A 12,225-nucleotide genomic window follows, 5' to 3' on the forward strand; every position below is an offset into this window, starting at 1 on the left:
CCTAACCCTAACCCTAACCCTAACCCTAACCCTAACCCTAACCCTAACCCTAACCCTAACCCTAACCCTAACCCTAACCCTAACCCTAAACCCTAACCCTAACCCTAACCCTAACCCTAACCCTAATTATCCTTTAAGGTAAACCCTTCGAACCTATTCACCCGCTAGGCAATTCCAACGCCTAGGCTACAGAGGCCTCGTTACAATAACTTAACTCAACTTAATCAAAATTTAGGTTAGGCTATTATATAACAACTAACTATAATAAGGCTGAAAAAATAAGAGTTATCGGAGTAATCCTAGCTGACAATAATTTAGCGAGTAAGAGTAGGTAATAGTAAGTATAGTACCGGGTAGATAGTTAGACTACTACCTTTCGATAATATTAAATATCTACCTACTCCATAAAGTCTGTACTACTGAATTAGGGATATCTAGTTCAAAGTCGCACATGGTTTGATTTTGGCTTGCAGCTAGAATATTCTGAATAATTTCCTGCTCCGAACCCATATTTTCAAGCGGCACGAATCTCTCCAGCTGCTCGTCGAGTGCAGTAATACTCGGATTCAAAGAAGCGAAGGTAAATTTAGTATCGTTCAGAGAATGCTGAGGGAACATGCCAATGCGCGAAGCTAGATCATTGACCTTAGCTCTTAGCTGCTCGTCGGTAGGGTGGAAGCTGTTAAACAAGCCCAGCGCTGCGCCGGTCGGCCCGTCAAATTCCTGTGCTGCAAGGAGATACTCCATGGCACGAGCCCTGCCAACTGTATGGCCTAAAAACGGCTGACCGCCAGCTGCGGCCGTGAGACCGAGAGCATTTTCGAACGAGCTGGCACGCGCCTTGGGACCGGCAAAGCGCATGTCCATTTGGATGATTAGCTCATGCCCGGCTCCGATAACGCGGCCGTTGATTTCAGCCACAAAGGCCGTGCTCGTCGTGTTAAGTAGAAAGCGCGTGCATTCGACGAGCTGGTTAAACACAGCCGTTTTGGTATCCGTGAAGGGTTTGGCGATGTTGTGAAGGTCAAAGTGCCCTAGGTAAAATTCTGGGTTGGCGCTGTTGAAGATGACGGCCTTCGGAGTGGTTTTGTTGACGGCTGGCTGCAACCATGTGAGGAAGTCGTGCAAATCCGATATAAGCTTGTAGTCAACGAGGTTGATTGGAGGGTTGTCAAATGTCGCCCAGGTGATGTTGCTGATCTGTCTAAAGGCAATGGTGCCATAACGGGACCGTGGAGGGGCGGGGGGAACAGACTGCCCAAGGCCAGGCCAAAAGTGCAGGGAGACCGCCAGGAGCAATAAGGTTAACGCCACCATCGTGTATGGCTTGCGAGGTGAGATTCTGCCGCGGATGGCTTACACTTATTTATAATCATTTAGCGCTTCCGCGATCGGCAATTAAAGTAGTGGCCCGGCGGCTCGGCACGACGCGCATCAACCCCGCTTTGTCCGGTCCCACGCCGGTTACAGTCTGGACATGCAAGCCAGGCTGATATGTAAGTGGGGACTGCACGTTAGATGCGCGTAGAGTATGGTCCTGCTCTGGTCTCAGTCCGGGTGTTGCGGGGGCTCTGCAATGACTTGTAAGCAGTACTCATATATGCATCGTTGGCGGCCGCATTGGAAGGGCTACATTGAGCAATGCATCTCGCCCTTTACGTGCCTGCAGTACTTACTGCTCTTTCTCTCGCGCCCTCTGTCTCTGCCGATCTCTTCTTAAAGCAACAAAACGGCCACACACGTCTTGCCGGGACGTCTTTCGGAGTTAGCGGTATCAATGCGACTTTTGACTATGTGGTGCGTAAATTTTAACTAGCAATTCGTTTTTCTATAGCAGGACTGACTTGAAATGAAGATTGTAGGAGGAGGGACCGCAGGCCTCACTGTAGCTAGTCGCCTTGCTGAATATGGAAAGTTTTCAGTTGCGGTGGTAGAGGCGGGAGGGTTTGCAGAGATTGAGAATGGCAATCTCTCACAGATTCCGGCCATGGCTCCGAGGTTCGCATCTGACAGCATCGAAGATATCCAGGCAGCTGTTGATTGGGGCATCATCACTGAGCCGGAACCGGTAAGGCTACGACACCAGAATGGAAATCATGGCTACTAATTCCAGCTGTAGACATTGAACAACCGGCGCTTGCACTACACGCAGGGGAAATGTTTAGGAGGCAGGCAAGTTTCTTCCCGTGCCAGTTGCTTTGTCCGCTCCTGCTAACCAGCACTAAGCTCTGTACGCAATTACCTTGTATACCAGAGGTATTGGATTTGACTGGCCCTAATATTCAGAGGATGTGTTTCTAATACTCTCAGGTCAACAAAAGGCTCCTTCCAACGTTGGGCAGACGTGGTGGGAGACCAGAGTTTCACGTTTGACGACATTCTCCCCTACTTTAAGCGCAGTGTTACCTTTACGCCTCCAAACTACGTCAAACGCGGGCCGCACTCGAACATTCTATACGACTCCGAAGCCTTTGACTCAAGCGGCGGCCCCTTGCAAGTATCGTATGCTAACTATTATTCGCCAACATCGCTGTATGTGAAGCGAGGATTCGAGAAGCTGGGCCTAGCAGAAACTGCAGGGGCTCAGAGCGGGAAGCTCCTTGGCTTCACTGAGTATCCGTATACATTAGACCCTGATGACGCAACTAGAAGTTCCTCCGAGACGTCGTTTCTACAGTATGCTATGTTATCAACGAACCTACAAATCTACCAACACACCCTGGCTAAACGTATACTTTTTAACGGGTCAAAGAGTGCAAACAGTGTGCTCGTAGATACCTCCGGTGCTTCGTATATCCTTACCGCGAATAAGGAAGTTATTATTTCAGCAGGAGCGGTGTGTACAGGCTTCCGAATTGTCCCTAATGTTAAGGATTATGCTAATACGCTGCCACGCAGTTGCGGTCTCCACAACTCCTTATGGTTTCCGGGATTGGCCCGCGTAATACGCTCATGGCTCATGGCATCCCGGTACTATCAAACCTGGAAGGGGTGGGCAAGAACTGGATTGTAAGAACATTTGCTTAAGGTTCCGGGCAGAGTCGCTGACACAGTAGTTCAAAGGATCAGCCATTCTTTGGGCCGGTGTATTCCACAGATGTGGTTACGCAGTCGCAGTTAACAAACAACGCATCCTTTTTTTCGGATGCGCTGCAATCATACCTTGGCAATGCATCAGGCCCTTTGACGACGTCAGTGGCTAACTATCTCGGTAGGTTTGCCCTATGCAGCCATAGTCAGCAGCGCTAAACGCCCCCACACAGCATGGGAGAAGCTTCCCGCCTCGTATCGCACAGCCCTTAGTTCCAGCACCATCGCCGACCTCGATGCCTTTCCTGAGGATTGGCCAGATATACAGATAGACCCCATTCCCAGCGCAGCCGTCGCCACCAACGGCACTGGCAACTACTTCTCCATCTACATGACGCTGCAGACGACCACATCACGAGGTAACGTGACTATAAGCTCAGCCGACACGTCAGATAACCCTGTAGTGCGACTGAATTGGCTGACCACGAGCACCGACCGCGAGGTTGCCGTAGCCGCTTTTAGGCGCGCACGCGAGGTAGCTGTGGCGACGGGGCTGGCGGCTCTGGAAGACGAAGCAGCGCCGGGCCCAACAGTGCAGAGCGATGCAGATATCCTTGAATACATCGCGGATACTGCGACGGCTATATTCCACGCCTCTGGCACATGTTCGCAATCCCCGTCGCGCTCATGTAACAGCGCTAACACCCATGCAGGTACAATGGGCAGGCCAGAAAATCCACAAGCTGTAGTTGATTCTGCTGGCCTCGTATATGGCGTAGAGGGCTTGCGTATCATCGATGCAAGCATCTTTCCCATTCTCCCACCCGGTCAAACCCAGGCAAACATCTGTAAGCAGACGTTGAGCGACTGTAACAAGTTTCACAACAGCTAACGGAAATGAAGACATGCTCGCAGAAAAGATAGCAGATCAAATTCTAGAACTAAGCAATAAATGAGCGACAGGCTGCGTGGGCAGCTCCGAAGAAATCTATGACCAGAAATGTAGAGATCTCTAACTGAGGAAAGGAGCGACTGGTGGGTAGATAGAAAAGCCATCGGGCAGTTACGCCGCCACAATGGGATTCATGAAGTGGAAGACGTTCTTAGGGTCCCACTTGCGCTTTAGCTGTTGAAGCCGCTTCAGGCTGGATCCATACCATGCCTTTGGCCCTTCGTCGCCATGTCCGTAACTGACGTATACCTCCAGCTCTGTGAGGCCGCTCGTCTTCGCAAACTCGCTGCGCGCATTCTTGGCAAATTCATTGATTTCTTCATCAATGTCGTTGTTGTCATAGTTGTACCCCCAAAGTCTTAAGAGAATGTCACGTTAGCTTATGCTGTTGAGTCAGGACGGTAGTCTACTTACAGCAAGTTGGTGCTTTGGCGGTGCTCTGGAGGAAAAGAAGTGGCTGAACTGTTGGCTTGGCGCGCCGCTTGTAGAGGAAGTCCTTCAATAAACCATGTGCTGGCGCGGGTGTCCGGATAGTTCTCAAACATGCGGCTAATGTTTGAAAAATGTGCCTCAAAGGTTGGAATGTCCATAGTCTTGATGTCGACAGTGTACGAGTTGATATGTTTTCCTTTGACGCACTGCGCATCGCCAAACAGCCCGTAAAGAGAAGTGTCAATGATTTTGTTCCACGTCGTCATCGTGATGTTCTTCGTAATCGGACCGTTATCAATAAACGGCTGGAGCAATTTTATGCCTTCTTCCTCCGGACCGTAGTACACGGCGTTGAAGAGAATGTTGGTCTACAGGTATTTTCGTAAGCTCTTGGTCGCATAAAAGGGGAAGTTGTTTTCCTACCCCATTGTACTCTTCAGTGTAGCGGACGTCAGTCATGAACGAAAGTGCGGCTGGTTGATTTTTCTCAAACGTTTTGAGGATTTCGAAGTGACTCTTGTTGGCACTCGCTGGGAAGACAAAGTCTGCGTTGAGTACGTTGCCATTGTTGGTCAACGGGAAGATCCTGTAAGTCGCCCACAAGACGATGCCGAAATTCGGTGTGGCTCCTCGCATGGCCCAGAAAAGGTCGGGGTTCTCAGTTGCAGAGGCAGTGACCAGGTCACCAGTAGCTGTCACAACAGTGAAGGAGAGCATGTTGTCGACAACCAGACCGTGGAGGCCCTCAAGACGGCCAACACCGCCCCCTCCACCGCCTCCAACAAAGCCCACGCAGGCGCAGCTGCCCGTAGCTGTAAATAGTATATTAGCATCTGCAAGATTTCTGACCGTGTACTGAAGATCAATCCACTTACGAGACTCTCGCTTAGCATTCCACAAAGGCTCTACGACGTCTCCAAAAACATTTGCTCCCCCGACCGTAATGGTGTTTGCCTCTGGGTCTACCGTCACGTTTTTAAACGCGCTTAAGTCTATTTCAATTCCATTCTGCAATTCGTGCAATGTCACGGACAGCCCATGGCCTCCGCCAGTGGCAAGGAACGGAATCCCGTTAGCAGACGCGACGCGAACCTTTAAAACAACTTGTTAGTTCGGTTCCTTTTGGTTGGAATAGAACTTACAATCGCCTGGACGTCAGATTCCGACGCCGGCTTGATTGAGGCGACGTAGGAAGGTTGCTCGTAGACGGACCACCGCTGAGTAGTTACATTCGCGTAATCTGGGTCGGTCGGGAAGTATATCTCAGTCTTCGGTGAAACCTTGGTCGAAAATAAGGCTGTGATATTGGAGTGGTTGATAGCAGCCGCAGAAACGGTTCTCATGAGAAGCCAGCTAGCGGCTAACGGAAGGGCTTTCTTTAAGTTCATCATGCTAACTCTTGAGTGTATGGGTAAGAAGACTTGACAAGAAGAGTGGTGCTGTTCTACACCTATGAAGCCGGAGATCCTCGAGTACTTATACGTCGTGGACCGGAAAACACTGCCACACTATCAGGATTTTTTGTAATATTTTTCCACTAGTACACGTTCGTATCGCCTCTGTAAGGCAACAGCATCAACAACAACAGCGCATATTCCAGCCGACGTGATCAAAAAGAAGGGGCCACGCAAGAACAAACTGGGACCAGACTTCTTGAGGATCAACGGGAAGTGTTTGTCTTACTTGAAGGAAGCCTAGGCCTGTCCCACCTATGCTCACTGGGCGCGCGGCTCATGATCTTTCGAGGGCGAACCGGCCTAGTAACAAATTTGGAAATATCCCAGAAAACGAGGCGCTTGTTGGCGGTCAAATTAAGATAAGTATCGAATCGGCTGAGCAGCGAGACCTCTCTATCAGCTGCTGGATGTCTTACTAGCTGATGGGCGTAATATTAAAGTGTTGGTGTTGGTGGCGCAGTCTGCGCCACAAGGCGTAACTATTTCCAATAATGGCGGCTTATTTTAAGCCTCGGAGCAGAAGATGAGGCTTATCATAAGCCTCATCCTACGCAAAGGCGTTTCGTATCTAAATGCAAATTCCTCCTGCCGGTCCATAGTACCAAATTACCGCGTCATAGTCAATGAAAATCGGAGCTCTAGTGTTAACTCCGGAGGCTGACGAAGCTTCCTCGTAAGCATACCGTTATTCTCACTATCAGAAGAGAGTGTGCACTTAGTGTATCCCTTCAAGGCTTATGGTGGCGACCATCACATTACATCCTGCCACATATCTTTTTTCGAGCCTATTACCCCTTCCTGACCAGCTTCTCTATAGACTTGGCGACAGTAGCAGCGTAGTTGCGGTGAGATCTATTAGTAATAGAGGCATCAACGTCGACCGAGGGAGCCATTACAACTACAGAGAAGACCATGACAATAAGGTCCATTGCGGTCCTATTATTCCATGCAACCCCAATTAGCCTTGGCCTTGAAGTCCTTTTAAAAGACAAGGCCGACGAATTACTAGACGCAGGAGGAAAAGTAGGATTTGCTTCAAGTTTGAGTTTAAGCCGGGTGACGGTGGGATTGTCAGTAGCAGCCTGCCAGACATCTTAGCCGGGAGTAAGCTCGGCGACCTAGTCCCATTGATGATCGGTAATGCTAATATTTTTTTTAAAAGAAAACCTGGTATGCTAAAATCGCGGACAACGTTGGCCTCGAAAAGTCGAAAAGCGTCTTCTCGAAGTAAGAGTACGAGTTTTCGATACAAACGCCGGACAATAGGTTGAGGTTAGTAATGGCGCGACGGACATCGTCGACGAGGATTTCATTAGGGTCAAGGATGTAGCGGTGAGAAAGGCCCAGACACTATGCAAAGGCGACTATCTGTATATGTTAAGATTTTTGAAGGGATGCCAAATGGCAAGACCCAGCCCGAGCGTGAAAACACGGTGCCAGACCACGTCTGGGCCGCGATGCAATGGATGCAATCGAGATCAAACGAGGTCTTCGCGGGTGATTGACAAGAACATAGGAGCAGAAGACCGACTGTAGGTTGACTGAGCAGCTGTTCCGCACTCTGGCTTTGAGCGCCTATCGTCAACGAGCGGATGAGGCTGCTGGAAACTTCGATATGCCAGTGAGGGTAAGCTGCTAGCCGAAACGTGTCTGTCGCAAGCTACTAAAATGTACGGTCGCTCAATCGGAGCCAGGATGTCTGCCGTCATCTCCCGTGAGTTGCGCAAGTTTCAATGCACAACTGGTTACTGATTTTAAAGACGTTAGACGTCTGGCCCAAAACCAGAATGACCGAGCAGAAGCCGCTGTCTCCGTTGCCTTACACGACGAGAAAGGCGCTGTGTGTCGAAGGCGTTCAACGCCATCAACTAAATTCTCATAAAAGCAGCACTCAATTTTACCATCTACACTCTTCTGGAAGACTCCTGGTCACTCCTCCGGCCGCCAGAAGGTATCGCACAGGCCACGACAGCGATAGGCCACATGAAGCCCATCTCGCCACCTTCATAACTTGGCGCAAAATCTAGAGCAGGCCGTCAGCGGCGAGGCTTGGAACACGTTGGCAAGCACTTGCCCTCCTCGGGCACCAACACTGAATTCCCCCATGCAACATACGTACTGACGGCTCCAGCCATCTCAAGTAAGCAATGCAGACGGCCTTTACGGCGACCACGGCAGCCTGGATTGCACTTGTGAGCCGGCATCCTAGACAATTTAGTGTGCCGCGCGTCATCTTATCGCAGACAGCCCCACTGCCTAATGCCTTCCCGTGAGATTGCATGCTTGCCCAGCCATTTGCCGACAATCGTCTCCATCATACGGCAGAGGTAGAGCGCGGCGACCTATCCCCACTAAGGGCAAAGTGAAAGGCGAGAGAGACGGGATGGGCGTAAGCGGTTTTCTTTTTTTTTTTTTCTTCTAACTTTATGTTTTCCTTTCATGGTCTTTCTTTGTTGGTAGCCCTCCGCTGTTTGTCCAATGAGGTTATATCGGCGGCACTCTTTCTGTAACGATTGGGGCCAAAGTAGCTGCTGCTTTGTCATAGCTCTAATTCTAGGAAAAAGAAAATGCGGAACCAAACTGAGACAAACAACCTAGGCGCTATATCAGATGATTTGTCAAGGCCTAGAAGGATTCTCAAGGTTGTTTATTAAATGCAACGTTGGCAAATATTTGCCAGAAAAGGATAATGCTGATGCTGACAGTGTAGGTCGCTTGGTATGGCCAGGGGCCGGAGACAAGCATCACGAAAAGGCTTATCACCGTGCATGCATACGCTTAACCCCCACACACCCCCCCACTGTAAGCGAGTTGCCCGCGGGATTTCTGCTATGTACGTACATGCAGGGGGATTTAATGAATGGTAAGGCGGAGCTGTGCATTTTTAGAAAACAATGACGCCGCGACCCATGGACAGCATTTTAGGCTACACAGGCAGCAGTTTGCCTGGGACAATTGCTGCCGGGGGTTCGTATCACTGATTCACTGACAGCATAGAGCGGTGCTTTTGTCTGTCTTTTCGTCTCACCAGGAAGAACTGATTATGCTCCGAGCGTTGGAAGGCAAAGCGCAAAGGCTGCTTTCAGAGGCCATCTATGAAAAAAAGAGCGTCCTGTAAAGCAATCCAGCAGCAAAATGCAGCCTTCACCACGGGCTGACACCGTACCGTCCGACAACCTTGCCGACTTGGGCATCGCGGTCACCACGTACCACGCTGGCGACGAGCTCGCCGCCAACACTAGGATCAGGGGCATTGACCTCCTTGGCCTTTTCGGCACCGATGAAGTTGGTGGCGAGAAGACCGGGGTCGGCGCCCCAGACGCGGACGCCCTGGGGGCGGAGAGATTTGTGTAACTCGATCATGATCATGTTCAGGGCAGCCTTGGAGGCGCGGTACTCGGTCCAGTCGCGGTCGACCTTGCTGATGTAGTACGGGGAGGCCGGGTCGGCGGCATGGGTCAGGGAGCCCATGGAAGAGCTGACGAAGATGAGGCGCGGGTCGGCGGAGCGCAGCAGCAGCGGCAGGAAGGCCTCGGTGGTAGCGACGGGGCCAACAGCGTTGGTTTCGAGGTTGGCTCGCAGGCGCTCATGCGAGGTGAGGGCAGTGCTGGCTACGGCGGCATTGTTGACCAGGCAGTCCAGGCGGCCGTGGGTGGCCTCGACGCTGGCTTGGGCGGCGGCAAGGGATTCGTCGCTCGTGACATCGACGTGCAGTAGCGCCACGCTGCCCTGAAGCGGCAATGCCTGCAGCGCCTTGACGGCGTCGCGTCCTCGCTCGGCAGAGCGGCTGCCGATAAGGACGTGGTTGGCGGGCGACGAGAGGGCAAGGTTCTTTGCCGTCTCGAATCCTACGCCCTGGTTGGCGCCTGGATGCACGTCGGCAGCTGGACGAGGGAGATTGGGGGAGGGGGTGGGTGAGTCTTGCCTGTGATAAGGATGATGCGGGCGGCGGACATGGCGGCTGAGGTGAGTGGGGGACAAGAAAGGGACAAGAAGAGGCGAGGCTTTAGGTTGGATTTATATTTATTTATGTCCATAGGTCACGCCCGCTAAAGCCCGCTAAAACCCGCTAAGCCCCGCTAGCCCCGCTAGCGCCATGGCCGGCTCCGTCCCTGCCGTAGCTAAACTTCACCACCCGGTATTCGTAAAGGGCTGCGTGTGATCGGGCACCAACCACAGCAGATCCGGTTGCCTGTCGCGCTGCTGGTCGCGCTGCTGGCCGCGCTGCTGGTCGCGCTGCTGGTCGCGCTGCTGGAATCGCTGCTTGTGCCTGCTCTTTGCGGCTAGCGGGGTACGGTCGGGGAAGAAGCGCTGGACTATCTCGGTCCACTTGTTGCCGTAGAGGGCCACGGCTTCGTCCAGCATCTGGTCGTCGAGAAGCGACCAAGGGCCGTGGTTGATGCCGGGCTTGATGCACTCGTGCCAGCGCCGCGCGCATTCTGCAACAGTGCGACGTCAGAAAAGTGCCGAGGACGGGAGAGAACAAACAAGATGACGTACGGTCGGGCTGGCGCGTTGCGACGTGCTGGGCCACTGAAGCCCATCGGAGGCCGTGTTGCTGGATGGCCTCGCGCAGCCGCTCGTCTTCGGCCGCGTCCCACGTACCCTTGCGCGAGGGAACGCTCAGCTGGTACACCCAGCGCTTGCGGCATTCTTTGTTGTTGCGCCCGGGCACTTGGCTGGCAACGTCCAGCCAACTCACCGGCCCCGTGCTTTGGGCCACGGCGAAGCGCAAGGCCGCGTCCTCGTCCGAAGTCCACGGTCGCCGTCGTGTCCTCTGCTGCGGCATCATGGCGAGTGTGGTGGAATGGGAAGGGTATGGTTGGGGGTATTTCTGCCGCCTCTCAGCCGCATCGACTCTTGCATCAAGCCGCCGCCGCCGCCACCGGACCTTGGATGCTTTAACCCCGTCGCGCGTCGCTCTCCCGCCAGGCCGAGTGGCCGAGAGCATCTTCTTAAAGATGCAATCGACAGCCATCTCGCAGTTCCCCACCACCCCAGCCCACCATGTCGCACCCTCAACAGGAAGCCAAGCCGCTCGCCCAGCCCCCAGACGGCGGCACCCGTGCCTGGCTCGTCACCCTGGGCTGCTGGTGCGCCTTCTTTGTCACCTTTGGTTGGATCAACGCCATCGGTGTCTTTCAGGAGTACTACCAGCAGCATCTGCTGCGCGACTACTCACCTTCTACAATCGCCTGGATCCCCGCATGCGAGACCAGCATGATGTTTGCCGGCGGCCTCGTGTTCGGCAAGCTCTTCGATAGCTACGGGCCCGTCGCGGAGCTGCTCATCGGCTCCTTCCTGCACGTCTTTGGCCTGATGATGACGTCCCTTTCCACCGAGTACTACCAGATCTTCCTCTCTCAGGCCATCTGTAGCGCCGTCGGCTCCAGCTGCGTCTACTACGCCTGCGCCGGCTCCATCGTCACCTGGTTCGAGCGCAAGCGGTCCACGGCCTTTGGCATCGCCGCCTCTGGCTCATCCATCGGCGGCGTCGTCTTCCCCATCATGGTCTTCAAGCTGATTCCTCGCGTCGGCTTCCCCTGGACCATGCGAATCACCGCTTTCGTCGTCCTCGGCCTTCTCGTCGTCACCAATCTCACCGTACGCTCCATGATCACCCACGCGCCCAAGCCTTTCACCGTGCGCGAATACCTCCTGCCGTTCCGGGAGTTGCGCTTCTCCCTGCTGGTTGCCGCCATGACCATGTTCTCGTTTGGACTTTTTCTCCCCTTCAACTTCCTTGTGCTGCAAGCCCAGTCAATCGGCATGTCGAACGATCTCTCCGAGTACATGATCGCCGTGTTGAACGCTGCAAGGTAAGCACTAGCCCCCACGCACCCCACTAGCCCCGATTTTGATGTGCCTGCAGCTTCTTCGGCCGGACGCTGCCGGGGCCGGCCGCGGATCGGTTTGGCCGCTTCAATGTCATGATCGTCACCATGGTTCTGGCCGGCGTCGTCGTCCTGGCGGCTTGGATCCCAGCGACCACCAACGCCACCGTCATTGTTTTCGCCATCCTCTACGGCTTCTTCTCTGGCGCCTACGTCTCGCTCGGGCCCACGCTGCTAGCGCAAATCAGCGACATCTCCCAGATTGGTATCCGGAACGGCTCTCTCTACTTTGTCGTGTCCATTGCCGCGTTGACTGGTAACCCCATCGCCGGCGCTCTGGAGAACGCGGACCACGGCGGTTTCACCTACCTGCAGATATTTGCTGGGGTCACAACATGCGTTGGTGGCCTGCTGATGCTGGTGACGCGTATATCTATGACAGGGATGAAATGGGCCGTCATTTAGATGTAAACAGAATATGCGAGTCGCTTGCCGTTCAATTGGTTTTTTTTTTTTTTTT

At 53.1% G+C, this 12,225-nt stretch overlaps 6 protein-coding genes across 6 annotated transcripts; 2 read left to right on the plus strand and 4 right to left on the minus strand.

Moving 5' to 3' along the window:
- Window positions 1-289: 289 nt before the first annotated feature.
- On the minus strand, window positions 290-1,479 carry K452DRAFT_323143 (uncharacterized protein; the record flags this gene model as incomplete). The annotated part of the gene is made up of 2 exons (XM_033544613.1): window positions 290-1,204; window positions 1,469-1,479. 2 exons carry the CDS (start codon window positions 1,477-1,479, stop codon window positions 394-396), a joined length of 822 nt encoding a protein of 273 aa, XP_033390993.1. The 3' UTR covers window positions 290-393.
- Window positions 1,480-1,549: 70 nt separating this feature from the next.
- On the plus strand, window positions 1,550-3,986 carry K452DRAFT_354438 (GMC oxidoreductase; the record flags this gene model as incomplete). Its single annotated transcript, XM_033545884.1, has 10 exons — window positions 1,550-1,797; window positions 1,856-2,068; window positions 2,120-2,172; window positions 2,227-2,256; window positions 2,311-2,836; window positions 2,899-3,009; window positions 3,064-3,211; window positions 3,264-3,695; window positions 3,744-3,878; window positions 3,919-3,986. Exons 1-10 carry the CDS (start codon window positions 1,642-1,644, stop codon window positions 3,984-3,986), a joined length of 1,872 nt encoding a protein of 623 aa, XP_033390994.1. The 5' UTR covers window positions 1,550-1,641.
- Window positions 3,987-4,093: 107 nt separating this feature from the next.
- On the minus strand, window positions 4,094-5,757 carry K452DRAFT_239649 (uncharacterized protein; the record flags this gene model as incomplete). The annotated part of the gene is made up of 5 exons (XM_033537739.1): window positions 4,094-4,340; window positions 4,397-4,782; window positions 4,838-5,226; window positions 5,290-5,517; window positions 5,553-5,757. 5 exons carry the CDS (start codon window positions 5,755-5,757, stop codon window positions 4,094-4,096), a joined length of 1,455 nt encoding a protein of 484 aa, XP_033390995.1.
- A 3,258-nt stretch (window positions 5,758-9,015) lies between these two features.
- On the minus strand, window positions 9,016-9,827 carry K452DRAFT_330270 (uncharacterized protein; the record flags this gene model as incomplete). The annotated part of the gene is made up of 2 exons (XM_033545108.1): window positions 9,016-9,737; window positions 9,797-9,827. 2 exons carry the CDS (start codon window positions 9,825-9,827, stop codon window positions 9,016-9,018), a joined length of 753 nt encoding a protein of 250 aa, XP_033390996.1.
- Window positions 9,828-9,863: 36 nt separating this feature from the next.
- Window positions 9,864-11,044, minus strand: K452DRAFT_293346 (uncharacterized protein). The gene is made up of 2 exons (XM_033541545.1): window positions 10,372-11,044; window positions 9,864-10,310 (listed from the first exon to the last, which is right to left on the minus strand). The coding sequence occupies exons 1-2, from the start codon at window positions 10,661-10,663 to the stop codon at window positions 10,000-10,002; spliced, it is 603 nt and encodes a 200-aa protein (XP_033390997.1). The 5' UTR covers window positions 10,664-11,044; the 3' UTR covers window positions 9,864-9,999.
- On the plus strand, window positions 10,861-12,225 carry K452DRAFT_281766 (uncharacterized protein). Its single transcript, XM_033539507.1, has 2 exons — window positions 10,861-11,690; window positions 11,744-12,225. The coding sequence occupies exons 1-2, from the start codon at window positions 10,879-10,881 to the stop codon at window positions 12,168-12,170; spliced, it is 1,239 nt and encodes a 412-aa protein (XP_033390998.1). The 5' UTR covers window positions 10,861-10,878; the 3' UTR covers window positions 12,171-12,225.

Source organism: Aplosporella prunicola (assembly GCF_010093885.1).
Source record: "Aplosporella prunicola CBS 121167 unplaced genomic scaffold K452scaffold_136, whole genome shotgun sequence".
Lineage (NCBI taxonomy): Eukaryota > Fungi > Ascomycota > Dothideomycetes > Botryosphaeriales > Aplosporellaceae > Aplosporella > Aplosporella prunicola.